Source organism: Dermacentor silvarum, chromosome 2 (genome assembly GCF_013339745.2).
Source record: "Dermacentor silvarum isolate Dsil-2018 chromosome 2, BIME_Dsil_1.4, whole genome shotgun sequence".
In the NCBI taxonomy this organism is placed as follows: Eukaryota; Metazoa; Arthropoda; class Arachnida; order Ixodida; family Ixodidae; genus Dermacentor; species Dermacentor silvarum.
Genome location: NC_051155.1, coordinates 56,307,706 through 56,335,262, shown reverse-complemented (window position 1 = coordinate 56,335,262; position 27,557 = coordinate 56,307,706). Strand labels below are relative to the sequence as shown.

General features: G+C 49.0%; 1 protein-coding gene across 1 annotated transcript; it reads right to left on the bottom strand.

The window, feature by feature from the left end:
• On the bottom strand, positions 1 to 10,030 carry LOC119441498 (alpha-(1,3)-fucosyltransferase C). Its single transcript, XM_037706118.2, has 3 exons — positions 9,549 to 10,030; positions 8,424 to 8,796; positions 1 to 2,359 (listed from the first exon to the last, which is right to left on the bottom strand). Exons 2-3 carry the CDS (start codon positions 8,768 to 8,770, stop codon positions 1,678 to 1,680), a joined length of 1,029 nt encoding a protein of 342 aa, XP_037562046.1. The 5' UTR covers positions 8,771 to 8,796; positions 9,549 to 10,030; the 3' UTR covers positions 1 to 1,677.
• Positions 10,031 to 27,557: the final 17,527 nt, after the last annotated feature.

The window sequence follows — 27,557 nt, the reverse complement described above, 5'->3', positions numbered from 1 at the left end:
ACATTGCAGCTTGAGCTTATCTTGCTGACGGTACATCTTTGCCGAGCAATTTTTTGCTTCTATCTTTAATCTGGCTGAAATCGTTGAACGCAGACAATATAAAACTTCAAGCAGCACTGCACACAATACAAGTACGAGGGTAGCCCAGCATAAATATCGTTTCCTGAAGCTTCGTTCTCCCTGCTTTAGCGTCACGCCGAACACAATGAGAAAACTTCTCTCGATTTCAGCTTGGGATTCCATTAAATAGATGGTCATCTGTGTTTCTCTATGCTGTAAACTCAGTGACGGACAACATTAAGCCCACCTGACCTGTACGAAAATTGTGAGCATGTGCTGCTTCATTCACCATTGAGAATAAACAACGTAAGCTTACTTGTTTGAAGTGTTTTATCGCCAGTTGAGGCCCCTAGGTCATCTAGCGGCATAATAAATATATCTGTAGCCATGTTAGCGTACAGTACACACGAATAGCGCCCATAAAGCGGTAACAAAACGCCCAAAACCAGCGAGCGAGCAGCGTGACGAGCCCCACGAACCGCTACCGTAGCGGCTATATCGGCTGTATTGCTCACTACCTAATGATGAGGATATTAGTTTTGATTTTGCCAGTGCCATCTCTCGGTCGAATACTTTAGTTCACAACGCCCCCGCTACACTTATTTCCGTTGCACTGTGGAAGGTAGAGTTTCCCTTCTCTAAGTTTATATAGGTGTTGTGTGCCGACGGTCGCAGACAGCAGTTCAAAGCAGCGCGCGGGTTGGGGATCGTTCGGCGCATGCTCCGAAGGCACCAGCCGACGAAGCGCGCGTCGAAGTATCGAGGAGATAGCATTTCTGCTGGCACAGCGCAACCGACTATTGCGACCCGGGGTCGATGGGCGAGAGACGGACTCTTGGAGCAGACGAAGAGGAGACGAAAGCTTTACACAATATGTACAGATATGTACAGATATAGCAGGTAATAGCAGGTATTAGCTGCCGATAGCTGGTAATAGCAGTGAGAGCGCACCAGACCGACGGGGCGGCTGGTGGCGACTCTCTGTTCACAAAGGGCCGGTTCTGCCTTAAATCCCTTTTTGGGCTCCTCGTCGGCAGGAACGAGGCGGGGCGGAGAGCTGCCGTCACCCGCGTCGCCTCATTCTTCCCACGGGGGAAGGCCTGGTGCAGCTTGAAGTTAACAGCGTCTAATTGATTCGTCGCGGCAAATGCCGGGTGCTTCTTGAAGTGCTCCCGCGTCGAATTCTTGATTCGTCACGCAGAAGTGGGAGCTCCCGTCGCCTCGATGATAGGCGCGTAGTACGGCACCACACGGCGTAGTGTGACTGGCCGCAAGCGACGCTCGCCCGCACGCCGATAACTTCGGACTATAAACGGGCATTTACCGTCACAAAATGCTGCTGCGGCGTCCTTTCCTCAGGATCTAAAGTTGCGCCTTCACGTCTTCTTGTAGACAAACTACCTACATTTAACACAACCACATGCAGTTAGGCCTCCGTTGCGTTCAACGGCGGCGGTGTGAAGATTACGCTCATAGGATCACGAACTAACCATCCATTGCCTTGGAAGAACCATATATGCATTCGCCCGACACGAAACACTGCTCCGGTGTAGTGCATTGGTTGGACAAGCCGGGATCGTGACAGTAACGTCCACCGTACCACGTCGAAAGCGGCGATCAGTACTCGAACTTTTGAGTTCTGCGGTTCCAAGCACGACAGTACGATGTCGTGTTCCACCAGTGGTAGATGTCCGCCACAACCGAAGTCTTCTTGAAGTCTTCGCTGTGCAGCTTCCGGCAGAGTGCGCAGAAGGTGTAGTAAGTGAACGGTTCCACATGGTACTTGCCTTTCCACTGGAAGTACCTCTTGTACAGGTTGTAGTCCCCGGCCACTTTCTTAAGGTGGCGAGCCAAGTGCATGGGCGACTCGAAGCTGAGGGCGTCGATGAACGATCCCGGAGGTGCAGCGTTAGTGTAGTTTGCTCCGCCATACACGACAGGGACGATGTCGTGCCTTAGCAGCTTGAACAGCTTCTCGGTGACGTAGTCCTTGCAGATGCAATTCTCGAAGGACAGGTAGAAGTAGTAGTTTTGGGCAAACATCTTGTAGCAGGCGGTCTCGTTTTGCCGAGGGCATTTGTATGCGCCGCAGTAGCCGTACACATCTACGTCGATGTACTTCCGTAACTCTTGCACGTAGTCCTCGCGCTTTCCGGACGTGTTGCAGCTGCTGACGGCCCACGCGGCCATCTTGGACTTTCGCTCCCAGATGCGCTTGAGGGACTTCTTGGAGTACGGTTGTTGGGCTGGCTTTTGGTCTGTGATCGTGGCGTAGGTGTCCAGGATGTCCGAATCGAGCCTGCATATGAGACGACAAAACTGTTTCTTCTCACTTGCACTTAGAATGGATACATTCAGGGCACTGTTTTAACGAACAATGCAAAGCGAACGAATAAAGCGGGCCATACATGCACGTTAACGCTTATTGAGTACATTGCAACGCGCCTTGATGCTATGTAACATTGTTCTGGAGTCAGCGAGCAACAAGTAAATGAATTTGCTGCAGATACCTGGCCCCCACTATATGTGACATATAATGTCAATCGCAATAGGGCTCTGAGCAGCCGACGACACAAATTCGCAGCTAAATTGATTCGTTCACTGTATCGTGGGTCACCGGTGGGTCACCACCTGTATTACTGATACGGGGAAGTCAAATTACACATATTTATATGCTTGCGGTTGCGATAACATTACTGCACTTGAAAGCAGAGGTATATTTATTGTATGAGGTAACAAATAGCCAGGAGAATATCTGGCTGAGGGGAAATATATATACTGTGACCCGCCGGTGACACGCGACGCATTCCATGAAAACTTTCTGCATTCTGAGTACGGTAGGCCCAGCGTGTGCTGGGCTGCCACCTATGATTTCTAAGTGTGACTATTAGAACTATCTTTTTGCGTTATTGGAGGGTTGGCGCTGTTGAAACAAAGGGGCGGTGTCACAGCAGTATTTGAAGTTGTTTTGGGCTGAAAATATTACTGCAGTTATCAAAATAACAGGTAGTTCCGTATACGCGGCTTTCATGCTGCAATAAGACATTAACGTATTACGATGAATCCAGAAGGTTTTCATGGCGCAAAAGGAAGCTAATTCTGTAATTTAGAGGAAATTGCTCGTGTACTATTCGGTACCAGACGCGAAAAGAAGCCTACCCATACGCTGGAAAAACCTGACGGGTTGGCAAGCAAGACTGGCTGCTATACGTATTGCACTGGCTGCTATGCGTCCATGCACCCATGGAAACCAGCAGTAGCCCAAATGATTCAAGGGTGAAAGCGAGGAAAGTGACCACCTTCTGCGGAGAACGCTCTGGCAAGTCATCCATGTTGTAGTCATGCTTCAATTCAGCAGACAACTGAAAGCTGTGATGTGAGCAAACGATAATCCATGTAGAGTCTTAATACAAACTTGAAAACAACTTTTATAAAGCAAGAGCTGACTTCGTCTGTTTTCTGATGGCCATAGCACTTTGTGGTTCAAGATTCATAATTTAATATTGATTTATTTCTCCAAGAGAAAAAGGCCTGGCACAAAAAGCTGCCTTGAAGCATCTTGAGGGAGTCCGGGGCTCGTTTACAAAATGCCTTTACAAAAGTCACAAATGCGGTTCCCCGCAGAACCGCGCGATTATAGCCAAAAATAGCTCAGCATCTTTGAAATGTAGGCGCCAAACGCCAGAAGCAACGAACGCAACGCGAAAAAGGTGCAGAACAGCGTGACTTGCCTGTGGCCCACGAGGCACCCGGGCGATATAACGTGTGATCGACCGGTGGGTCACGCCAAGTGTAAATCGGGACCTAAAGAAATCTGCTGTCACGAACGCATTTTAAACAGAACCAGGCTAACCAGGATTGAAACGCTCACAGCATCCTACAGAAGCTCTCATAATCTATGGGTGCCAGTGTAACCAAACAGGTCTTAATCAACTTGTCCGAGAGCAAGTGCAAACCTTTGCCGTGCACTACCAAAACTGTTTCATAATTTCAACTCAGTAATCATTTTCCCGAAATAATTCGCGAATGTGAAACCCCGCGTAGTGGTCGTGTTCTCTACACAGAACTAGGTTAAACTGTATGTGCATGATAACATTTCTTTTATTTCGATGGCAATTATATGAATACTCCAAGCGGATTTCTGCCGTCGCCGTGAGGTTCCGTAAAAGTCCAACGGCGATAAAATCGTCGCAGCGAACCGTATGCTACATGTGCGAGTGAAAGCGTGCGACGGTGAGCCGGCAGTCACGCCTCGCGCACGCAAAGAAGCGCGCCGTCTTCCAGTTGCGCACAACGCTCGGGGGGCAGAGTAGGGAGGTGGAGGAGCCGCGCTTTACTGCGGCCCGCGCTCCCGCCGGGCTGGAAGGCTCCGGGAAGAGGAAGGGGGGGGGGGGGGGGAGGCGTCATGCGCCGCGAGCGCCCGCCCGCGCGGCTGCATCTTGAAAGCCATCTGCGGCGGGGGCAGGGTCCGCCTTCCGCGGCAGATTCTCTCAGGCCCGCAACGAGGTGGTTACATGAGACCTTTGTTCTCGCGACTCCTCGTTCTCGCGCTTGGCGGACCGCTACCCGGTTAGCCCTAGCGCAGCGGGCGCGCGTACTCGATCGGTCTTGCGGCGAGCCTTGGCCCGTAAGCGCCGTGACTGTAGCACTGAGCTGTATCTTGGGTGAATAAACCCGTGTTTGTTGGCGGTCTGACTCCGGAGCCTTCTCTGCGCCGTGTCGGAGAGTCGACGAACCCTGCCGTAGCGCCTTTGTGCGTTGCGGAGTGGAGGAGCGTCGTGCCCTTTCCTGACCGTCGCTCGTAGGGTAAGCCTTGTGCAAACCCATCTCCACAGCCTTCCCTGTGTTTCCGCGGCTAAGACCGCGGTGATGCGAGCGCTGCGCTGACTCACTCCAGCGTTTTGACAGCGTGTTTCCGCGGTAATCGAGTGATATGCGTTCAGGTTTGCTCGTGCGCGTGTGACACCATGCTTGTTAATTTAATTGTTTTGCCTATGTTTACAAGTGTGTAGAGCCGATAAAGCTACTACCCTTGCTTTGTATAGCTGTCCACTAATTTGCTATCGCAATCGATGTTTTGCCTTTCGAGCGAAACTGTGACATATTTAGCAGCGGAGCTGTTTAAGCCGGCCGTAATGTGTGCCGCCTGCCACTGCGTTGCCTAGCAACCACCTCGCAGAGCGTCACGCGCAGAAAGAGAAAACGAGAGCGAGAGAGAGAGAGAGAGAGTGCACGTCGCGCGCTTTTCTCTAAAGAGAGAAAGAGAAATTGAGAGCGAGCGAGAGAGAGAAACAAATTGTAGCAGCACCAACGAGGCAACGCGCAGAGGTGCTGCCGACGCCATCCGCGCTTCTCCGTTTCCTCGCATTAGCACCGAACGCTCGCGGTGTCCGTGACTTCAGCCGGCGCCTCAGGCGGCGACTCGACCGAGCTCCCACAAGCAGCGCGCTATTGCGCATGCGCCATAACGTCATCCCGGCGTGTCGTCTGGTGCGCGCCGCCCGTACACTGTGCATAGCTTTCGCCGCACTTTCCCTACGTGTGCTCGGACTGCAAGTGCTTCGCGAGGCGTTCTCCGATGCCACGGACCACGAGTAAATCCTTATATATCCTATAACTTAGCATCACTTGGCATTACTTCGTACAACCATAGTCCCTTGGTATAACTTAGCATCACTTCGTATAGCCAGGACCAGCTAGGAACCGATCAGCTCCGCTGTGTCTTTAGGCTTGCGCCACTAGTGCAAGCTACCCCGATTTTTTATACGACAGATCGCGCGATAAATAATGTCTCTCTGTGGTGCCTGAATCCTCTCCTCCTATAGCCGTCGCTCCATGTAGGGTGGGGTTATCCACTTTCCACCTCGACAGGTTTGGTTCAGCAGTCCCTGCTATTACCACGCCCGGTTCGTGCTGTCATAGTCCCTTAATAGCTTTTTCTGGTCACGACACTCCCGCCTCAGTTTAATATAGAGCCAGCGCCAGCCGCTAGGGGTGCCGTAGTAAAAGAAAGGCCACCTAGCCGAGCGGCGGTATTTTTTCTGCTCTTGTCGCGTTGCGGCCGAAAGCCCAGCTTGTTTTCTATTTTATTTACATTATATTTTGTCATAGCAGTTACAGTATCTAAACTTGAACACCTGAGAGTGTTTTCTAACCGAAATCAAGGCGCGTACAAAAGGTAAACAATCTCAAAGTCAGCTGGCGGCTCCGTGTGTCAGCAGACGACGCGCATAGAATAATTCTTATTGAGAAATTGTGTTGTTAGTTGGCCCAACTGGTTTCGATTAAAAACATTTAAGCGACTTTTATGCGCTGTACAATGCATAAGACATTAGCGACGTGGCGTTGCCAGTGAACGACAGCCTGAGCTCAAGCTCGTGTGCTGTTACTGAATTCCGGTTGCACTTGAGCCGCTCAGGCGATGGTGACAGATTCTAATCGCAGATAACATTAAACGTTTGATTACGTCAGAAATAGTTTGGAACAGGTACATTGGCACGTCGTAGCCATGAATGAAACGCTTGCTTGAAGGGAAGTATTGACTTTCCATGTATCGCAGGCTTTGCTAGTTTTCGTGCGTATTATTCCAAATGTGCGACAAAGTTTTCAAAAGCGATTTTCATTGTCAATATACCCTAAGAAAACGCAAACGGATTATTACACCGGACTGACTCAGCACTGCGCTTATTAATCTCTAACTCGCACAAGCACAGTGACGAGGATTGACGGTCTGTTGACTCAGTACCATTATACCTCCTTGGCGAACTGCGACGCATATTAGTATTTCAATCGCGAGCTTTCTTTGAAGCCAAATGTAGTCGTCCTAACTCGCGAAAATTCTTATGGGAAATAACATTTAATTTTCGCTTTCACTGAGCACTGCTGTAGTGTAGAGCTCAAAAACGACCTGAAAGTTGTATCGACACAAAAACTGACGTCTTGTTATTTCCTCCTCCTTATTTTTTTCCTGTCGCACTAAGTTCCCAATGTCCCATTTATCACTGCTGGAAGCCTACTTTGCTTCAGGAACCAAAATTACTTCTGTGGCATGGCCCTTATGTAAGCCGCGCAGCGCTGAGGTAGCAACCTTAAGCAAATGTTAGAGTTGTCAATAGCTGTTGCTATCAGCATGCGAAATCCATAGGCGACGATAGTGCACAGCTTTCTATTGTATTATATGTTCCTTCTACTTCAAAGAGATTTCATGATTTCTCCAAACTGTATTGGAAGACGTGGCCCTATGTGATGCTCTAATGTCCCGATTTGTAAACAAAGCGTTGTAGCAGTAGCGCTAAGGTTTGAAAATTTATGCACCAATTGAGTACATGGGGAGGACCAAAGAAAGAAAGCTGCATGAGCAGCTTGACGAGCCCATCGGCCTCTGTTACATAGGCCGCCGTCGACCACGTATTAGAATAACAATATAAAATCATGGCAAAAACACAGACAAGCAAACCAACGAAACCGCCACTTCATCACGTTCTGCGTCACAAACAAAAAGAAAAAAAAACACAAAAATAAAGCATTCTGCATCATCATACTTGGACAGGTAAGCAAGATCCATACATACGTGTACAGCTAAAAGGTTCTGAAGGTGCTCCTACAGAAGTACGCACATATAATTTCTGCAAACATACAAATATTGCCAAACTGCGTGACGTTTTCAACATGAGAGAGAAAGAGAGGTTTGCTCGACCGCACGCCTAGCATGCTAATGCAAATGGGTATGCTGAAAGGTGAAATGATATGCACAGTTGACAACATCGATACAGATAATGCGCAACACACACCACTCAAAGCACAACACTCAACACTAAACAACTTAATTTTAAGACCGCATACGAAACCGCAAGGTTCACTTACAGTAAATGCAGTTTGGCACCTCACATACCACTTTGATCAGTAAGTAGCAACAATTGGAGTTCGTCACAGAAATCCCCACAGATTGTGGCATGTAGTGGTAATAGAAACTTTTTTATAGAAGCTATTTATCATGTTGGAAAGTTCCTACAGAGCGGCTGGCTGATCGCACCGTTATCGAGGTTTGTGATAATGCGTGGCAACATCGTTCAATGTACGACAACTAGATGAAATTGTGCACCTCGAAACTGTCAGTGAAAGCGGACACGGGCAATAACACTTCCCTCTTGCACGCGAAAACGCGAAAATCCCCTTTGGTTACGAAGTATTTGTGGCAGACTTAACGTCACAATGGCTGTCGACGGTAATGCACCGTCGAAACGCGTTACGTATGAGGCGTTACGTTTGAGTTACAAACATAGATAGATAGCCCCAGGGAAGTGCATGAAGTACGCTTAGAATGCTAACGCATTAAAAAAGTAATAGCATACAACAGCACCCACCTGTAAGTCATGGTCCAGTTGATGGTGTTGGTGAGACCTTTGAGCAAGGCCACTGGACAGTGCCACGGAGGCTCGAGGGACCAGTAGACCCACTTCTGGAAAGGGGCCCGCTCTTTCGGCATCCGTGTGGGGTCTAGGTCGTGGCCGTAGAAGACGACGGCGTCGCTGACGTCCAGCGTGCGCCGGTCGTTGGCGATAAAGCAGCGATCGGGACACCCTTTGTACTCGAGCTCTGCCACTCCCTCTTCCGTGAGACCCGAAAACCAGGAGCCATAAATTGTCGTCCAGAAGAGAATTCTCGGCAGGTCCGGCTGCCCATCGGGTCTCATGCGGCGGTAGTAGGGCATCCAGGCATTACTTCTTTGTGGACTTTCTGTGGAAAGGAACGAGCGTAAATTTTTCTCCGGGCGCGTGGGAAAGTCAACGAAGAGAGCGTCGGAGCACCTCACATTGAGAGACAGACTTCGGAACTCAGCCCACTTGCACTTATATTCAAACATTTTTTAAGTATCACCTTTTCTTACTAATTTGTCGGAGCGCTAAACGACGGGACCTGGAAAAACAATACAGGGGCGCGGTCTAACAACTAGTTTTTGTCGGAAAGAACATATATACTATAAGAACGGTGCGCTAATAGCTAAAATCCGTTCACTTAGACGTCATATGTTCAACGCATCCAATAACCCGAGCGCACTGCCATGTGCGCTCGGGAGGCGCCATCGCGTTGCCCTCGGCGCATCACGGTGCCTTTTTTTTTATTTGGAGCTGTTATCACTATTGTGTGTGCGTCATAGAGGAAGTAGGAGGTGGCAGCATGCTGGCGTTCCGCCGCGCTGGCGCGGGCCGCGCGAAGTTCGCCGTGAAAGTTCGCTCCATGTGGGCGGGCTTAAGACCCCAAGTGATATAGCCAGCTCGAGATCGGGAGCGAATATTTCTAGTCTGCTCCACAGCTCCCGTTTAAACATTTCAAGCGAAGCAGGCTTCTGCCATTTGTGAGGAGGCCTAATACTCTGGTGTGCTTCCTTTGGAGCCCCTGATCCCTTTGCTTGGTTTTAAGTGACTCTTCACGGAGTGCTCAGCAGAAAAGAAAACTGCGTTTAGATGCACCGAGATCTAGATACGTACTTGTCGTTGTGGTCGTTGTAGTCGTTGTAGTCGCAGTGGTCGACGAAACTTCGGGCTCGCTGTGAAGCTTCTCTGGCAATTCTTGCTTGGGGGAGTGCTGAGGTACCGTCGTTGACTTTTCGCGGTTCTTGCCATAGGTATACCAACAACATGCAGTATGTCGCCAACACCGTCGCTATTACAACGATGGTGGCCGCTCGTCTTGCTCGCCGCATTAGTTGTTTTTAATGGTAAGACGAGACCGGGAAGTGCTGCTGCTGCAAAAGAAAGATCAAACACACTGATCGAACGCCGTGTTGGAATTGAAATGGCGCACAGCTTGTTTTAGTTAACGAGGTAGGAACTGTAGCGGATGACACGCGACCAGTTTCGTCACATGTACATGTTTTGCTTTCTGTGTCATGAGGCCGAAGGCAATTTATGGCACTGGTCGAGGGAAAAATGGCAACGAGAAGTGTATAGGCACCAATAAGTACGACGTATTCAAGCGAAGCTTGTATTGCCTCACAAGTGTCGGTGCCGTTGTAGGTTGACCACAAAAAAAGAAACGTCTCGCGCTGGTGAAACACGTGAGGCGCGCGCCCGTAACATGCCCGTGACGGGAGCACCCAATCAGGAGCGGACGACCGCCGGGAAAAGGGCAAGGGAAAGAAAGGGCCTCGCGCGTGTTTCGTCGGGTCCCCTTTTCAGTGCACGCTCGGCAAGTGGATGGGAAGGCCACGCGTTGTGCGGTCGGCGGCGGAACGGGCCGCTTTCGACGAGAAACGCCGTCAACGTCGCCGAGAGCAGGCTCGCGCTCGCAGTGCGGATCTTGCGTTCAAGGCAGCCCAAGCCCAGGCTTGGTTACAGCGGCAGGCAGCGGATCACACGTTGAAAGCCCGTCTTACCGAAGCCCAGCGTCAACGAAGGGCAGTGAACCCCGAGGCTAGGGAACGCGACACACAATGTTGAGGGTACGACAAGCTTCGCGTGCCCCCCGTGTTACCGGTAGGGAAAGGGTCTTACATTTTTTATCTAAATGCATACCCTCCTTCCCTTTAGAAATCACCCGAAGTTATCCCAGATTCCTGCAAAGCGTCATTTTCGGGGATCAAAGTTCATGCTTCCTGTGTGAACTTGAAAAGAAGCGACAAAGCACCGCATGATAAATTAAGAGTTCCCTTCCATATGAACAAGGTAGGCGACAGCCATCAAAACAAATAAAAATGGGAGCACGTCTGCAATGCTGGTCGCATATATATATATATATATATATATATATATATATATATATATATATATATATAATAAAAGAAGTGTAGGCGTACGTAAAAAAGGCTAACAAAGTACCTTTAATTTCGACATTACGGCCGGGGTCTGGCCTTCATCAAGAGTGGATTTACAAGCACCCAGAGCTCAATTTATAGCTGTTCCCTGTAGGACCGAAGAAAAAAAAAAAGCGTAAGTAGCCTATGACCACGAACACGCGTACATTCAGTGGCGTCATGAATCCAGCGTCATGAATACCAGAGCGTGTACATTCACCCAAGTCAAATAAAAACGTAGGCGGCTTACGAATACCAACGCGCGTACATTCAGTGGCGTCCACAAGGGAGGGGCGTGAGAAATATGAGATGGAAAGGCGCAGCCAGTAGAACGCTGGGGGAGAGTGTTCACATGTTAGCACAGAGCACGATAGAGGTCGCAGCTGCCGGAAGAGTGTTTCTCTTGTTCTTTACTTGAAGTTACTGCAACTTATGTGAGACAACGAAGACGGTCAATACAGCCATACCTGCTTATATGACACCTATACTGTGACCTCCACTAACCTCTGAGTTCCGCGAACTGCATTCCTTGCACAGGTGGTGCCCTTTCTGTTAGCGGGAAAACTGTTTTTTTTTTATACAAAGTGTATGCGTGTATAAAAAATAAAATAAAAAATAATGAAAAATTATATGAAGTTTGTTTATTTTCGGACAATCATGTAGAGATTTTCCGTGCAAGCTGCCGAGAAGGCAAATAAATGCCTGACAAAGCGCCAGCTACCCATAAACACAAACACACAATGAGAATAATAAGAAAAGAGAACAGTTATATGTGACAGCGTGAAGTAATACGCATAAACACAACTTCACGCCGTTCCGTTATGTTGATGTATGCCACTTCACGTTGTCATATAAGTTTTCATTTATCTTTTGCTGTATTTTTCATACACGCATCTCTCCCGCAGTTCTCGTAAAAGTAAGGTCATTTATGATCATACATTTTTACTTGATATTCAGCGTTTATGTTACCGCTCGGCTTTGCTTTCGCCGCGCTGTTACTTTTAGGATGAACTCCTATCTGCTTGCCCGGATTTCCCTGCTCTTCAGCGGCACATTTGGCTACGTTTTATTCGCGAGACCTGTGCACTAGAGCAATGTGCGTCAATGAAACAAGGAATTCGATTCCTACGTTGCAGGAAGGAAATGATACTGTGCTTGCTGCGATTCGACCAGATTGGCCGCAACCAAATCACAGCTGCAAATCCGCCCATTATACTCTTCCACCAAGCGACCCGGTACCCGTTCTTTAATTACGGTTCTGCGCTGATTTAGACTCCCGGAAAACGGCGTGGGAAGTATCATCATGCAAGTCGGCAGCATGTGCAACCAACACCTGTGGTTGTAGGTGACAGCAATACTAGTGCAAAGAGGAAAGGATAGGTGAAAGAACGATGACGAGTGGTCTTTACAACTTAATCGGGATTATTGGCAAGTAACCGTTCAAAAATACCGGTAGTCATAAGCGATTCGTGCGCGACTATACAGCGCACAGTCATTCCTATGGTTTGCCTATTCCTTTGACAGGCTCATCGGTTCTCCGAAATACGGTCATCTGTTAAACGCGAGCGCGAAGCCGGCGTGGATGAAGTACGCTCACTAGTTAATAGGGAACAACTAATAGCTACACGCTCAAAGTGTGTTGGTGCGTCATCGCGCGGAACACATAAGGCCTGTCGCGCACGCCAGCGGTGATGCCGTTTCCACGGTTGCATCTGAGCACGCTTAGGCAGAAAAATCTCACCAGGTAGTAATGCAGGCCCCGTGCACCACATAGTTTCCTACAAGAATTACTATGAACAACTAGAGCGCTAGCATCTATGGGAGCAACAAATATATATGGCGGTTCAGCCGGCGTGGAATTGATGTGCATTACAAGGACGTTCCTAAACTTGATCCTTCTGGCTTTGAACGGCTTCGCGAGTTTACAGATTGTTTTTTTTTTCGAGAAAATAATGTGTTTAAAATACAACAATCCAGTGTGATTACGCATGCCTGCGTTGATAAAACTGATTGCTTGCAATTTCACAAAGATAAAGTGTAATAAATGACGTCACACGAACGTTTGAAGCTACAGGCACAAATATTAGTCAAATCCAGATGCTGGCCATCATTCCGATGGTAGCTCACCGATAGCAGCGCCAGATTTACATCTGGTGATCTTTCTAGGAAACTCTATGCCTTACACCAAACGATCACGTGTTGTTTACTTTAGCGCGCATACTAGGAATGTGCATGACGTTACTGCGTCTGTCTTTATGTGCCGCCAAAAAGTGAGGAAAACATGTTATCGTTAGAATTGGGAGCAGAGAAGGCTATCACAATATGCAGGTGGTAAGAGCGGGCGCGAAACTATGGCTACGCTTAACGCAGGGAAGTTTTCGTGTTACCAGCTGCTTTTCCTGCAGCGCGTCCTTGTATTACTCTTCTAATGTTTTGCCTTTCTGGGGGGGGGGGGGGGGGGGGAAGCACATGTGCCGTGAGCTCCTGCGTTCCTAGGAGACAACTGCGCCCTGCAAAACGGCAGGCCGTCGCTAGTCAGCATACACGTATGGTGCACACGCACACTATACGGCCTCTGGGATCTGGCAGCGCGACCGAACGCGCCATTTCACTGCCCGATCTTGTAGGCTACGGGACATACCCGAAGACAGAGAAAGTTCCATATGACGAAAGGAGGAAAGGTTCGTCGCAGGACTGTGTCTCGTTTCTAACCAGAGTATTTGTGACACAACTACAGATAGCGTAGCAGCTGGCACACTGTACCGCTAACACTGACGATGATAAAGATGGGGAAGAAAATGCTAACTTCAGCCTCTTTATTTTTGTCAACGGGCAACCCTGTACTCCTCTGAACTCGCTCGGCAATGGGCATCACTGTCGAAATAAAGTTAGTTGTTTTGTTCACCTCAAACAAAGCAATCAGTTTTAAATGCGAAGCATTTCTTGGCGAACATTTGCTACTTTGACCGTATCTATCTATCTATCTATCTATCTATCTATCTATCTATCTATCTATCTATCTATCTATCTATCTATCGTCTGTCTGTCTGTCTGTCTGTCTGTCTGTCTGTCTGTCTGTCTGTCTGTCTGTCTGTCTGTCTGTCTGTCTGTCTGTCTGTCTGTCTGTCTGTCTGTCTGTCTGTCTGTCTGTCTGTCTGTCTGTCTGTCTGTCTGTCTGTCTGTCTGTCTGTCTGTCTGTCTGTCTGTCTGTCTGTCTGTCTGTCTGTCTGTCTGTCTGTCTGTCTGTCTGTCTGTCTGTCTGTCTGTCTGTCTGTCTGTCTGTCTGTCTGTCTGTCTGTCTGTCTGTCTGTCTGTCTGTCTGTCTGTCTGTCTGTCTGTCTGTCTGTCTGTCTGTCTGTCTGTCTGTCTGTCTGTCTGTCTGTCTGTCTGTCTGTCTGTCTGTCTGTCTGTCTGTCTGTCTGTCTGTCTGTCTGTCTGTCTGTCTGTCTGTCTGTCTGTCTGTCTGTCTGTCTGTCTGTCTGTCTGTCTGTCTACGTCTGTCTGTCTGTCTGTCTGTCTGTCTGTCTGTCTGTCTGTTCTGTCTGTCTGTCTGTCTGTCTTCTGTCTGTCTGTCTGTCTGTCTGCTGTCTGTCTGTCTGTCCCCTTCTGCTGTCTGTCTGTCTGTCTGTCTGTCTGTCTGTCTGTCTGTCTGTCCTGTCTTCTGTCTGTCTGTCTGTCTGTCGTCTGTCTGTCTGTCTGTCTGTCTGTCGTCTGTCTGTCTGTCTGTCTGTCTGCTCTGTCTGTCTGTCGTCTGTCTGTCTGTTCTGTCTGTCGTCTGTCTAGCCGCCTGCGTCTTTGTGCTCTCACGGTCATTTCGTTAACTTGGTATGTACCAAAATTGGCACACTATGACAAGAGTATATGAAGAGCATAAATGATATGTCATGATGTCATGACATGCGTGTCAAGTAGGTCATGAAACAGCCGCCTACGTCTTGGTGCTCTCTATGTCGTTTCGTTAACTTGTAGGTACCAAAATTGGCATAGTATGACAGGAGTGTATGACGAACGTAAGTGATAGGTCATGAAGTAAATGTCATGACATGCGTGTCATGTAGCTCATGACAATGACCCAGCGAAAAAGATTACACTCAAAAACCACTGAAATGGGTTCTGACGTGGGTACTAAGTGAAGGCAAGACTAAAGGATGATGGCAGAAGTCATAGTCATGACCACGACTGAGCAGAAATGACTATGACTCATCGAAAAAAAGACTAACGCTCAAAAACCACTGAGATATGTTGGGACGTGGGTATTAAGTGAATGAGGTGAAGGAAACTAAAAATGGTGGTAGAAGTCATATCCATGCGCATGACTCAGTAAAAATAAGAATGACTCAGCGAAGAAAAGAATAACACTGAAAAACCAATGGAATGGGTTCGTATATGACACTAAATGAAGGAAAAGGCTAAAGGTTGATGATCGAAGTCATAGTCACTAGCATAACTCAGGCTTTCACCTTAAGGGCTCTCAGATGTAGTTAAAGGGATTCCTGAGGACTCATGAATGTCATCATATGCATGTCATGTAGGTCATGAAAGAGCCGCCTACGTCTTGGTGCTCTCATAGTCGTTTCGTTAACTTGGTAGGCTCCCCGCACACTGCTTCGCATAACATCGATTCCCACCAGGCGTGGGATCTGCCGGGGTTTTTTCGGCCTGCCATGGTTTTCTCAATATTTGGTGCCGAAACCCGGGAGAAACGATCAAACTTACCCTTAAGACAATGAGGTAAATAGACGTCGACAGCCATAGGCGCCGACTATGGGGGGGGGCTCCGGGGCTCGAGCCCCCTCCGGGCTGAGCCTACCCCCCCCCCCCCCCGCGCCCCTAAAATGTCATTACCGGAGTTCTGTTACCCACATAATTAGAGGATTCTCTTGCGTCGCCTCCACATTTTCACTTTTGCTGTGGCTAAAAGCTTACGGCACCAATGTTGGCGCGGACGTGCACGGCTTTTAATTTATACTTTCGCTTTATTTCGGCAAATCCTGACAATAGGAGGACAAGCGCAACAAGCGCATTAGAAGCACCAGCGGCGGCTACCTCATCCGTGTTTCCTCACTTTAACATTTTTTTTTAATTTCCGCTGAGAACACCATACATTTAAATATATACAAAGAACAAAGTTTATTATATTTTTAAAGAGAAGGAGGTAGTCAACTAAATGGATAGCCTATACCTCGAGAATGAATATGTTGATTTATGTTCACCTCACATGAAATTACTTTGCGTGCTTTTTTGACCCTGAAAAAAAAAAAACCTGCAGACTTCGGTGACCCCTTCGGCACAGTCTTCTATTAACGGCGTGTGAAAAGCACGTGAGTGATATGTGTCTCAATATTGATTCTCTTTCCAGTAGGCAATGCTAACGACTGGCGACAAAATAAAAGAAAAAAGCTATTCTAATTATTTACAACATTTACGCATTAGGGATGGAAACATCGCTTCTTGCATGCAAAGGCCATAAATACGGGTTGTTTTAGCAAACACTTTCAAAAAATTTTTAAAGGTTGCCTGTGGCAGATAGCACAATTCTAGTTTATGAGCCGTTTTACTCGAAGAGGTGGACATTACTTGCACAAAAAATTGAAATACATAATCGACTAATGAAAAAAAAATCACCAATTATGTTTATAACATATTAACTTATGGCCCGTGTTGCAATTTACTAATTCTAGCCGTGAAATTCGCAAGGCGGATGCATTAGCAACTAATTCTCAGGATGGCACCAGTTTCGAGATATTAATTTCCCGAACATTGCGGAGAAATGCATCGGCGTTCCAGTTACTTTTGTGCTAAACGGCCGTGGTTGCTTAGTGGCTATGGTGTTGGACTGCTAAGCGAAATGCTAGAACACCCGTATACTTAGACTTAGGTGCACGATAAGAACCCCAGGTGGTCCTCCACTACGGCGTGCCTCATAATCATATCGTGGTTTTGGCACGTAAAATCCCATAATTTGTTCTTTTCATACTTTTGTGATTTGATGCATCAAACGACGTTTTGTTGAGAAAGTGACGGGCACGCCAATGTATTTCCCCGCAAAGTTAGAGAATTAATATCTCGACACTGGTGTCAGCCTGAGATTTAGTTCAAAGTGGATCCGCACTCCACGGATAGAATTTGTAAATCGCAACATGGGCCATAAGGTAATTAGCTAAAAACTTAATTGGTTAATTTTGTTAATTAGTCGATTATGCATTTCAATTATTGTGCAAGTAATGCCCGCCTCTTAGAGTAGACGAGCTCATGAACTAGAATTGTACTATCTGCCACAGGCCACCTTTACAAATTTCGGAAACTGTTCGCTGAAACACCTTGTATATAGAATTCACTCATGTAACCGAAATGATGCCAAGCCGGATTCACTCCAAATCAGAATAAATAGAAATCTAGAAGTCATGCGCAGCAGCGCTTATACTCGGACTCAAAGTACTAAAAAATAAAGAAAGAGTGCAGTTTGGCCGGGAAGGCGAGGCAGTTTTAGTGGTAGCGAAGTAGAAGAAATTACACGAAGGAAGATTCTTACTGTGTAAATCCATGTAAGGATCGCACCCATGTAAGGGCCGCACCCATAACTTGACAGCCAATATTAAACAAAAGACATCCAACCGAGAAGCAATCGCGTTCCGTGCGCTGATTCTGATCGGGCTCAACAGCGAATTGTCGCGCGCAGCGTACTTTCGCGCGTCGCTACTGGATGTCGAGAGGAGGCGATCGCGGAGGTTTACTGCGGATTTCATACTCGTAGTTGGAAAAATGAGGTCAAATGAACTGTCCCTATGAAAGGCCCGTAAAAATCGCGACAGAAAAATGCGGCCCTTAGACGAGTCTATACGTTATAGTGGCCATATAAATTGCAGCAAACATTCACCTAAAATTGAAAGAGGAAGCATAGTGTAATGCACGGATCATGTAAACCTGTAAGTACCTCACTAGATAACCTCGAGCACTCGCTTTCACAACGCAAGCATTATGAAGAACGCCGGCAGTGGAGGTGAACGCTTTGTACAGACGCGCGATTCACCGCAACTCTGAAAATTAGATTCATCATCATTATCTACCTATTTTTATGTCCACGCTACTGACGGCCCCTGTGAGTGATCTGCGATGACCTTGTCTCTTAACTCTGCAACACTAGGGGCGCAGAAAGACAGCCCGGCAAGGAAGACAGCGCGCATGAAGTTAGCAGCCATCCCTGGTCGCCCTTTATTATTGTACCCACCAATAATTACCAACGATTAGATATGGCACGTGGGCCCCATAAGCGTCAGCTGCGCACAGTCATTCACAGCTATACGGCAGGGCTAGAGGAGAAGACGTGTTCTCTCCTTCCCATTCGCGTTTGATTACGTGACCTACAACTAACCCGAATATTGAGCGCGTGGGAAATAATGCCAATCAAGCCGCAATCCTTTTCGGCTCACTGTTACGTGCTTTTTCCCGCACCCACAGTGTGTGGGTCGCTCATGCATATAGCTTTTGGATTTAATGCGGAACATCACGGTGACGACAACCGCGACAATTTGCCTGAAGTGTCGATATAATTGCTTTCGCCATAAAGCTAGAAATAAAAAATTGTTAGCAGAGGGCATATATATTGTTACGAAACGGCGCGCAATGGGACAAAGATAACGTTGACCATTTCGGTGAAGAAGACGACGATTGAAGATATTGTCTTTTCGGCCATCTTGGCAGTGATACAGCTCGCTGTATATATTTTGTAAATATATTTTCACTTACACCGTTCCCCGTGACATTTTGGTGGAAGTGCTAGGGGTACTACTCAAGACGGAACTCCGCAGCGGACGTGTCCTGGCAAGTTCCACCATGTCAACAGGCGGGGATATTGCGTCAACCGCAACACCGGCACCCCAGCCAGTGATCTTGATCCAACCCCGCGACCCAGGATCTTTTTGCGGCACCGACAACGTCGACGTTGATGACTGGATTAGGAATTACGAGCACGTCGCAACCAACAATCGGTGGGACCCGACAGTGACACTCGCTAATGTCGGTTTCTACCTCAGTGGGACAGCGCGCGTCTGGTTTGACACTCACGAAACGGAGCTGACCAGCTGGGATCTGTGTAAGCAGAAGCTTCGTGACCTATTTGGCAAACCAATTGGCCGCCAGAGCGCTGCTTCGAAAGATCTCTCCTGTCGCGCCCAATCTCCCACGGAGTCGTACGTGTCGTACATACTTGACGTCATCGCCCTTTGTCGCCGAGTTGATGCCACCATGACTGAGGCGGACAAAGTAAGTCACGTCCGGAAAGGCATTGCTGATGATGCTTTCAACTTGCTGGTCTTTAAGGACTGCTCGACCGTTGAAGACATTATCAAGGAATGCCAGCGTTCCAAAGCACTGAAGAGTCGCCGCATCACCCATCAATCCATGCGGCTTCCAAACACGGCCGCTACATCGTCCTGCGCGGGCGTTCAGCCGCCCAATCAGCAACCGACTACCGACGCATCGTGCGTCGTGAAATTGAGGCGGCGTCGCCACCTTCCTATTTCGCACGTCCTTCCGATGATTCCCGACCGACAGTTTCTTTAATCCAAGCCGTCGTTAGGGAAAACCTGGCTAACGCAGGGCTCCAGCCTGTTGCAACCCTGCCTCACCCTCGGGTCAGTTCTGTGCTGCCGCCTTACAGAAATACAGTAACGTTGCGCCGCTATAGTGATCCGGCCCAGTGGAGAACCCAGGACGATAAGCCCATATGTTTTCATTGCCACGGCGTTGGACATATTTCCCGTCACTGCCGGTATCGCCAACCTTCCTCCCCTCGCTCATTTTTTGACAGTCGCCGCGACGACAATCGGCCCCTGCAGTTTCCCACTTGTAAAAACTCACCGCTCCGAGACGCTCCTGTACCAGCCCGCAGCTCCAGCCGTTCACCTTCTCCGCACGATCGTCGTTCCCGGTCCCCTCTGCTCCGCCGCTATTCATCGCCGCACCCCTCTGGCCGCTCCTCCCATGAAAACTGAGCAATGCAGCTCCCGGAGGTGACGCTGCATTGGACCCACGACCTGACCTCTTTTAACCTTGCCCACGCATGAGAACCAACTTGCCGTAGGAGTGGATGGCCTACCCACTACTGCCCTTATCGACACCGATGCACATATTTGTATCATGAGCGCTGATCTCCGTGAACGCTTGCACAATGTGCTAACACCTCCAGAGTCCCGCGTTGTGCGTGTCGCTGATGGCGGAACTGCGGCCGTGCTTGGAATGTGCACCGCACGCGTGAGCGTCGCTGGCCGCCACACTTCCGTGTTGTATCATGTTCTCCGCCACTGCCCTCATGACGTAATCCTTGGACTCGATTTCTTGACTGACCACTCCGCTGTAATTGACTGCTCGGCCGGTGTCGTTGAACTTGACTTCCCCGCTTCACTAGACGCTCCTGATGTAGTCCAGAGCCAGCTCTCTTGTGCCGAGTTTGTTCGTTTGCCGCCCCAAGCACTCACCTGTATTGTCGCTGTACCTTGCCCCAGTGTACCGGATGGTGACTATGTGATTACTCCGTCTACCAGTGTCCTTTTGTCGCACAACATTTCCTTCCCCCACACTGTTGTGACTGTTGCGACCAACCAGACTTGCCTGCCCCTCTTGAACTTCGGACTCTGTCCTCAAGTTCTTCCCCAAGGCATAGTTTTGGCCACCCTGTCACCATCAGATGGGTGCCAGATTTCATCACGCTCACCTGATCCTACGTCAGCAATTTTGTCCGCCGACGCGCCCGTCCGTCGGTACAGAGCGCTATCACAAAGATGATTGCCCCGGACCTCCTGCCCTCCCAAGTAGACGACCTCCGTCATTTGCTCGTCACATACTCCGACATCTTCGACTTTGACGGCCGTTCCTTAGGTCAAACCTATCTCGTTAAACATCGCATACATACTGGCGATGCGCCTCCGATTCCCCGGCGACCTTATCGCGTGTCACCATCCGAGCGCCAAGTTATTCAACAAGAGGTTGACAAGATGCTTTCAAAAGGCATTATTGAGCCCTCCGCGAGTCCATGGGCTTCCCCTGTTGTCTTAGTTAAAAAGAAAGACAAGAGTTGGCGATTTTGCGTTGATTATCGGCATCTCAATAAGATCACCAAAAAGGATGTATATCCTCTTCCACGATTGATGACGCTCTGGATTGCCTTCAAGGAGCGACCTATTTTTCATCCATCGACCTGCTCTCTGGTTACTGGCAGATCGCCGTGGACGACAGGGACCGTGAAAAGACAGCATTTGTTACAGCTGACGGCCTCTATCAAGTTCAAAGTTATGCCATTTAGATTGTTCAATGCCCCGGCCACATTGGAGCGAATGATGCACACGCTGTTGCACAGCATTAAATGGTCTATCTGCCTGTGCTACCTGGACGACGTGATCGTGTTCTCCCGGACATTTGCCACACACCTCACACGTCTTTCATCCATCCTGTCGGTGTTTCGTGCGGCTGGGCTTCAACTTAATTCTTCTAAATGCCACTTCGGTCGCCGCCAAATTACCATCCTCGGGCATCTCGTCGATTCAACTGGCGTCCGTCCCGACCCTGCCAAGGTTCGTGCTGTCATCGAGTTCCCCGTATCAACTTGTGCCAAGGATGTTCGGAGCTTTGTGGGCTTGTGCTCCTATTTCCGCCGATTTGTCAGAAATTTTGCAGACATAGCCCGTCCACTAACAGATCTTCTCTGGAAAGAGGCTCCGTTTCCGTGGGGTTTCGCTCAAGCCTTTTCACACCTTATCACGCTACTCACTACCCCGCCGATTCTCGCCCACTTTGATCCCAATGCTCCAACTGAAGTACGCACAGACGCGAGTGGCTATGGCATTGGTGCTGTTTTAGCCCAATGCCAACGTGGCTGTGATCGAGTTATTGCGTACGCCAGCCGGCTTCTCTCCCCTGCCGAGCGCAATTATTCTATTACCGAGCGCGAGTGCCTCGCTCTTGTTTGGGCAGTTAGCAAATTTCGCCCCTAATTATACGGGCGGTCTTTTACTGTTACCACTGACCACCACGCTCTGTGCTGGCTTTCGAGCCTCAAGGACCCCACTGGGCGTCTAGGTCGCTGGGCTCTACGTCTCCAGGAATTCACGTACACTGTGGTGTACAAGTCTGGCCGACTACACCAGGATGCCGACTGCTTGTCTCGGCACCCCATTGATGCCCCGAAGCTACCACGGAGGATACACCGCCTGGCCTTTTCTCGCTCTCCGCTTTCAGCCACATTGGTGACGAGCAACGGCGGGACACGTTTCTGAATGATCTCATCAACGTCCTGCAGTCTGGCTCGTCAGGACCGGTCACTTCGCCTGTTTGTCATTGTAAATGGCACATTATATCGCCGTAACATGCACCCTGAGGGACAGGAACTACTACTCGTCGTTCCCGAACACCTTCGGGCGACCGTACTCGAGCAACTGCATGATGTCCCAACAGCCGGCCACCTTGGTGTTTCCAGGACGTATGACCGCGTACGGCGGCGCTTTTTCTGGCCCGGTCTCTACCGTTCTGTTCTAACGTTATGTCGCTGCCTGCGCGTCGTGCCAACGCCGGAAAAGGCCATCTCTTCCTCCAGCTGGGCTCCTCCAGCCTATTGACATACCCGCCGAGCCATTTTTTCATGTTGGCCTCGACCTTCTCGGCCCCTTCCCTCTCTTCACCGCTGGCAATAAATGGATTGCCGTTGCTACAGATTATGCGACCCGTTACGCTATCACAAGACCTCTCCCGACCAGTTGCGCTACAGACGTCGCCGACTTCTTGATGCAAGACGTAATTTTACATCACGGCGCTCCTCGTCAGCTTCTCACCGACCGGGGTCGCTACTTCTTATCTAAAGTCATTGAAGACTTACTTCGTTCTTGTGCCACCAAACACAAACTTACGACTGCGTACCACCCCCAAACGAATGGTCTTACGGAACGTCTGAATCGCACTATCACTGATATGCTCTCCATGTATGTTTCGTCTGATAACCATGACTGGGACACTGCGCTACCTTTTGTCACCTTTGCCTACAACTCCTCACGCCATGACACCGCCGGCTACTCTCCCTTCTACCTTCTATACGGCCGAGAACCAACGCTCCCTTCTGACACACTTATGTGGACCCCTGCCGCACTGCCTACTGAATACGCGCGCGACGCCATTGCTACAGCAGAAAAGGCACGTCACATTGCCCCTCTTCGCCTCTCTGCGTCGCAGTCACGGCAGAAGTTGTTGTACGACGCCCACCACCGAGACGCCCGCTTCGGTGCGGGTGATCTGGTCCATGTCTGGTCCCCGTCTCGGCGCGTTGGCCTTTCTGAAAAACTACTTTGGAGATACTCTGGCCCCTATCGCGTCCTGCGGCAATTGACAGATGTCACTTACGAAGTAGCCCCGCTCGGTCCTACCACGTCTTCTCCTTCCTCAGACGTCGTGCACGTGGCCCGCCTCAAGCCATACCTTTCGCCCACTACCCTGTCTTAGGCGCAGGGTCGGCGCTTTTCCGGCCGGAGGTTAATGTTACGAAACTGCGCGCAATGGGACAAAGATGACGTTGACCATTTCGGTGAAGAAGACGACGATTGAAGATATTGTCTTTTCGGCCATCTTGGCAGTGCTACAGATCGCTGCATATATTGTGTAAATATAATTTCACTTACACCGTTTCCCGTGACAATATATATATATATATATATATATATACATTTATACATATATGCATGGGTAGGTTTCGGAAAGCTGGTCGGGCCCCAGAGCCCCCCCCCCCTGGAAAATGCAAACTTTCCGCCTATGTCGAAAGCACAACGATCCTCGGGCAAAAAAAAAAAGCAGGTTGATGAGACGCGCCTTCAACAATAAGGCCTAGGGACACTATACCCAACCGAAACCGACACCACGACCCAAGCCCCATCGCGGTAAGCGAACTGATGCTGCGATGGAATGGCTGAAACTGAAAAGAAACACGTTGAGTAATCAAGTGACTCAACCGGTTTCCTGACGCTAACTTATTATGGGAGAGCCATGCAGACGAAGGAGCTCTTAGTGTCTGGTCTGCGAGACTTAGCGCCCTCCAAATGCAGCTAAACGAGGTGTACGCAGCCATCGAGCCTTTAGTGCAAGACCAAGACGCAGAGCAAAATTGTATAGAGGCCATAGAATACAAGGACCTTATCGTCGCACACATGACAAAACTCCGCGAGGAAGCAGGAAAAGACGTGCGAAAGAAAGAATCGGAAACGGCAGCGACGTGGGCGCACACCGACGGCCCTCCGTCGGAGGCAAAGTCCAAAGTGAAACTGCCGAAGCTCGAGTTACAACGATTTAGCGTCACCGCCACGTAGTGGCACTCCTTCTGGGAGCAGTTCGAGCAGGCGGTGCACGGAAACGACGCCCTCTCCAACGCTGAAAAGTCTCTGTACTTGCCATCGTCACTTTCGGGAAAAGCCGCAGCGGCCATTGCCGGTATTCAAGTGCCTGGAGCAAATTACACCACTGTCATCGAACTTCTAAAACAGCGCTTCGGTCAAAGAGATGCGCTGATTCTTGATACATGACTCAGTTGCTCGACTTGCTACCGGTACGGAACGAAAAAGAGCATATTGGCCTACGTCGGCTCTATCACCATCTGCAACGCCACATAGCGGGTCTCACGGCGCTCGAAGTCAAAACAGACAGTTACGGCGCCCTGCTCTTCTCCGCACTCCTGCGAATGCTGCCAAGTGATCTTGTTGTCGAATACCATAAAGGACTTTCCGCTGCAAGCAAAAAAGACGGGTTCAGCATCAACAGTTTGCAAGCTTTTCAGAAAACCCAAGTAGAGAGCCGGGAAAAGGCATTGCATACTGGTAATCGCGAATCCGGAGAATCAAACCCGAAACATCAAAACAAAGAAAATAGCGAACCTCAAAAAGGTTCAGCAGCTTCTCCGTTCTGTGCGGGTAATTCAAAGCAGTCCGGCCTGTGTGCATTCTGTGCTGTAAAGAATCATGCGACTCACGTGTGTCAGGCGCTGACCTCACTGGGTGGAAAGCAGAAAAAACACTCACTGCGGCTAGTCGATGCTTCCGGTGCTGCATAAAAGGACATAATTCAAGGGAATGTCGTAATGAAAGAATAAAATGCAAGGAATGTGGTAGAAGACATCTGACTCACGTGTGACCCGACATGATAGCTAGCCGAGAACAGAGACACAGAGTAGCACTCTTTGGCCGAAACAAAAACTAAAAAAGTCCCAAGTGTGCATCTCCAAACTGCTCAAGTATGGGCAGTAATACGAAGAGCCCTCACCCGTCTTCTCTTTGACGGAGGTAGCCAACGAAGCTTTGTCAAGAAAAACCTCTCACGGCGAACTGCAACTAGAGGTCGTGGGTAAAGAGGACATCGCAATCTGCCCATTCGCAGAAGGAAACATTACAGAAGAAAAGGGCAGAAGAGCAAGAATTTGACTAATAAGTTAACACGACCGTAAATAGCACTCTATCGCAGCTCTGGAATTAACGGAGATCTGCTCTGATCGGCTTCATGCTCCTGAGGGCATACTAAAAAAGGTGCAAGCGGACATGGATGAACTGGCAGATGTCACTGTGGCACCAGCCCATTTGACGGTAAGCGGGATTAACATTCTTATTGGTGCTGACTGTTGCTGGACATTGGTGTGTTGTGAAGTCAAGAAGCTGCAAGGCGCACTAGTTGCAGTGAAAACCGAATTGGGCTGCACCCTGCAAGGAGCGATTCCCAGCAGTAGCTCAGCTGCCTGCTGCTCGACCGTGGCAGTGCTTCACTGTCAGCGAGTGTTCGATGACACAACCACTCTGTGCAAGGAGTTTAAATCCTTTTGGGAACTTGAGATTATTGGAATTGTAGACTCTTGTGCCCAAATGAACGCAGAAAGCAAAGAAGTCATGAAGTAGCACATTTTCGGCATCTGTCAAGAAAATGGAGAAGCGCTATGAGGTAGCACTACCATGGAAACCCCTGAACATGCAACTAGCCGACAACAAAGCTGTTGCAAAGAAGCACTTGACTAGCCTCACTAATAAACTAATGAAAGACAAGGCGATACTGATCAAGTATGACGAGGCTTTTCGTCAGTAACTGGAACAATGGTTCGCAGAGTGACTTCCAACGGATGAAATCAACAACGACGCAAACAGAGTATATTATATGCCTCATCGTGCTGTCTTTAGGCTTGACTCGCTTTCGACCAAGATTAGAGTCGTATTTGACGCGTCTTCCCACGATGCAGGTTGTGTATTGCTAAACGAAGCCCTTGAACCAGAACTGAACGTGAATACAGACTTTATTAATGTGGGGGTGAACTTCAGAATTCATCGTATTGGATTAAGTACCGACGTTGAAAAGGCATTTCTGGAAATTTAGGTGTAACCGGCAGATCGCGATGCCCCCCGATTCTTCTGCTGTAGATATATTTCAATGAATGAAGACCCAGAGCGTGCTATTGAAGTCTAGAGAATGACACGGGTCCCTTTTGGCGCAACAAGTTGTCCATTCCTCCTCGCAGCCACCGTGCGCCACCATCTGTCCAGCACAGGAGATTACGTGGGCGACCTCACAACAGGAGCAAACACAGCTCTAGGCGGAGGCTGCAGACTTCTACGGAGGGGCACTAGATGCCATGAACCGAGCAAGCATGAGAGAGCGCAAGCGGAACTCAAATTCCAAGAAGCTGAAACAGCTCTTCAACTACGAAGGAACCTAATGCGCCCTCGGTTGTTTGTAATGTCCAACAGCGAAGGTCTCACGGGTCATCGGATTTGTATGGCATAAGAACAGAGATCATTTGGAATTTTCCATGCAGGCCATCTTGGATTTTCTAGACTGAAACAGAAACACGAAACGATTCGTCCTTCAGGCATCGGCTCGTATATATGACCCTCTTGGACTCATTTCTGCGGTCACAGTGACAACCAAGTTGATGTTGCAAACACTGTGGGAATCGGGTATCGAGTGGGATGCCCCTCTGCCTGAAGAAGTAAAAGCAGCTTGGACGCAGTGGCACACCCAGCTACACCATTCAACGGACGTAACAGTGCAGAGACGATATGGTAGCTTACCCAACGATGGAAGGAAGTAGACAGCTTCACAGATGCCAGCCCGAGAGTTTACGGTACAGTTGTATATCTGCACATCTCTAGGGTCAAGGAAGCAAAGGTGACTCTGGTACTCTCAGAGTCCTAAGTAGCCCCAATTAAGAGAATTTCTCTTCCGAGACTGGAACTGATGGGCATGGTGATGGATCCTCGACTGTGGGAATACTTGGAGCGATCCCTGAACCTATCGCGCTTCATTGGGTGTAAGGTCGCGCACAACAACGGAACTCCTTTGTAGAAAAGAGTGTGTTGCAAATTCAGCAGCGAACGGATCCAGACATGTGGAATCACTGTTCTGGTATCGAAAATCCCGCCTGCCTTTTGACATGGCGAGTCACACCTAAGGCATCAAATCAAGCTAAGTTTGGTGGAAGAGACCTGCTTGGCTTTAGCAGTCATCTATTGCCTCTTAAGTCATGAAGGCATCACTGACCTGACCATCGCAGAGGAGGAAATAGGAACACTTCGCGTTCACAACGCAACTGTAAAGGAACCTGTCTTGTCTATGCAAAAATGCAGCTCCCTCTCTAGACTGGTTCGAGTGACAACTTGGGTTCTACGATTTTTTCACAACGCCAGGCACCCCAGCCAGAAAT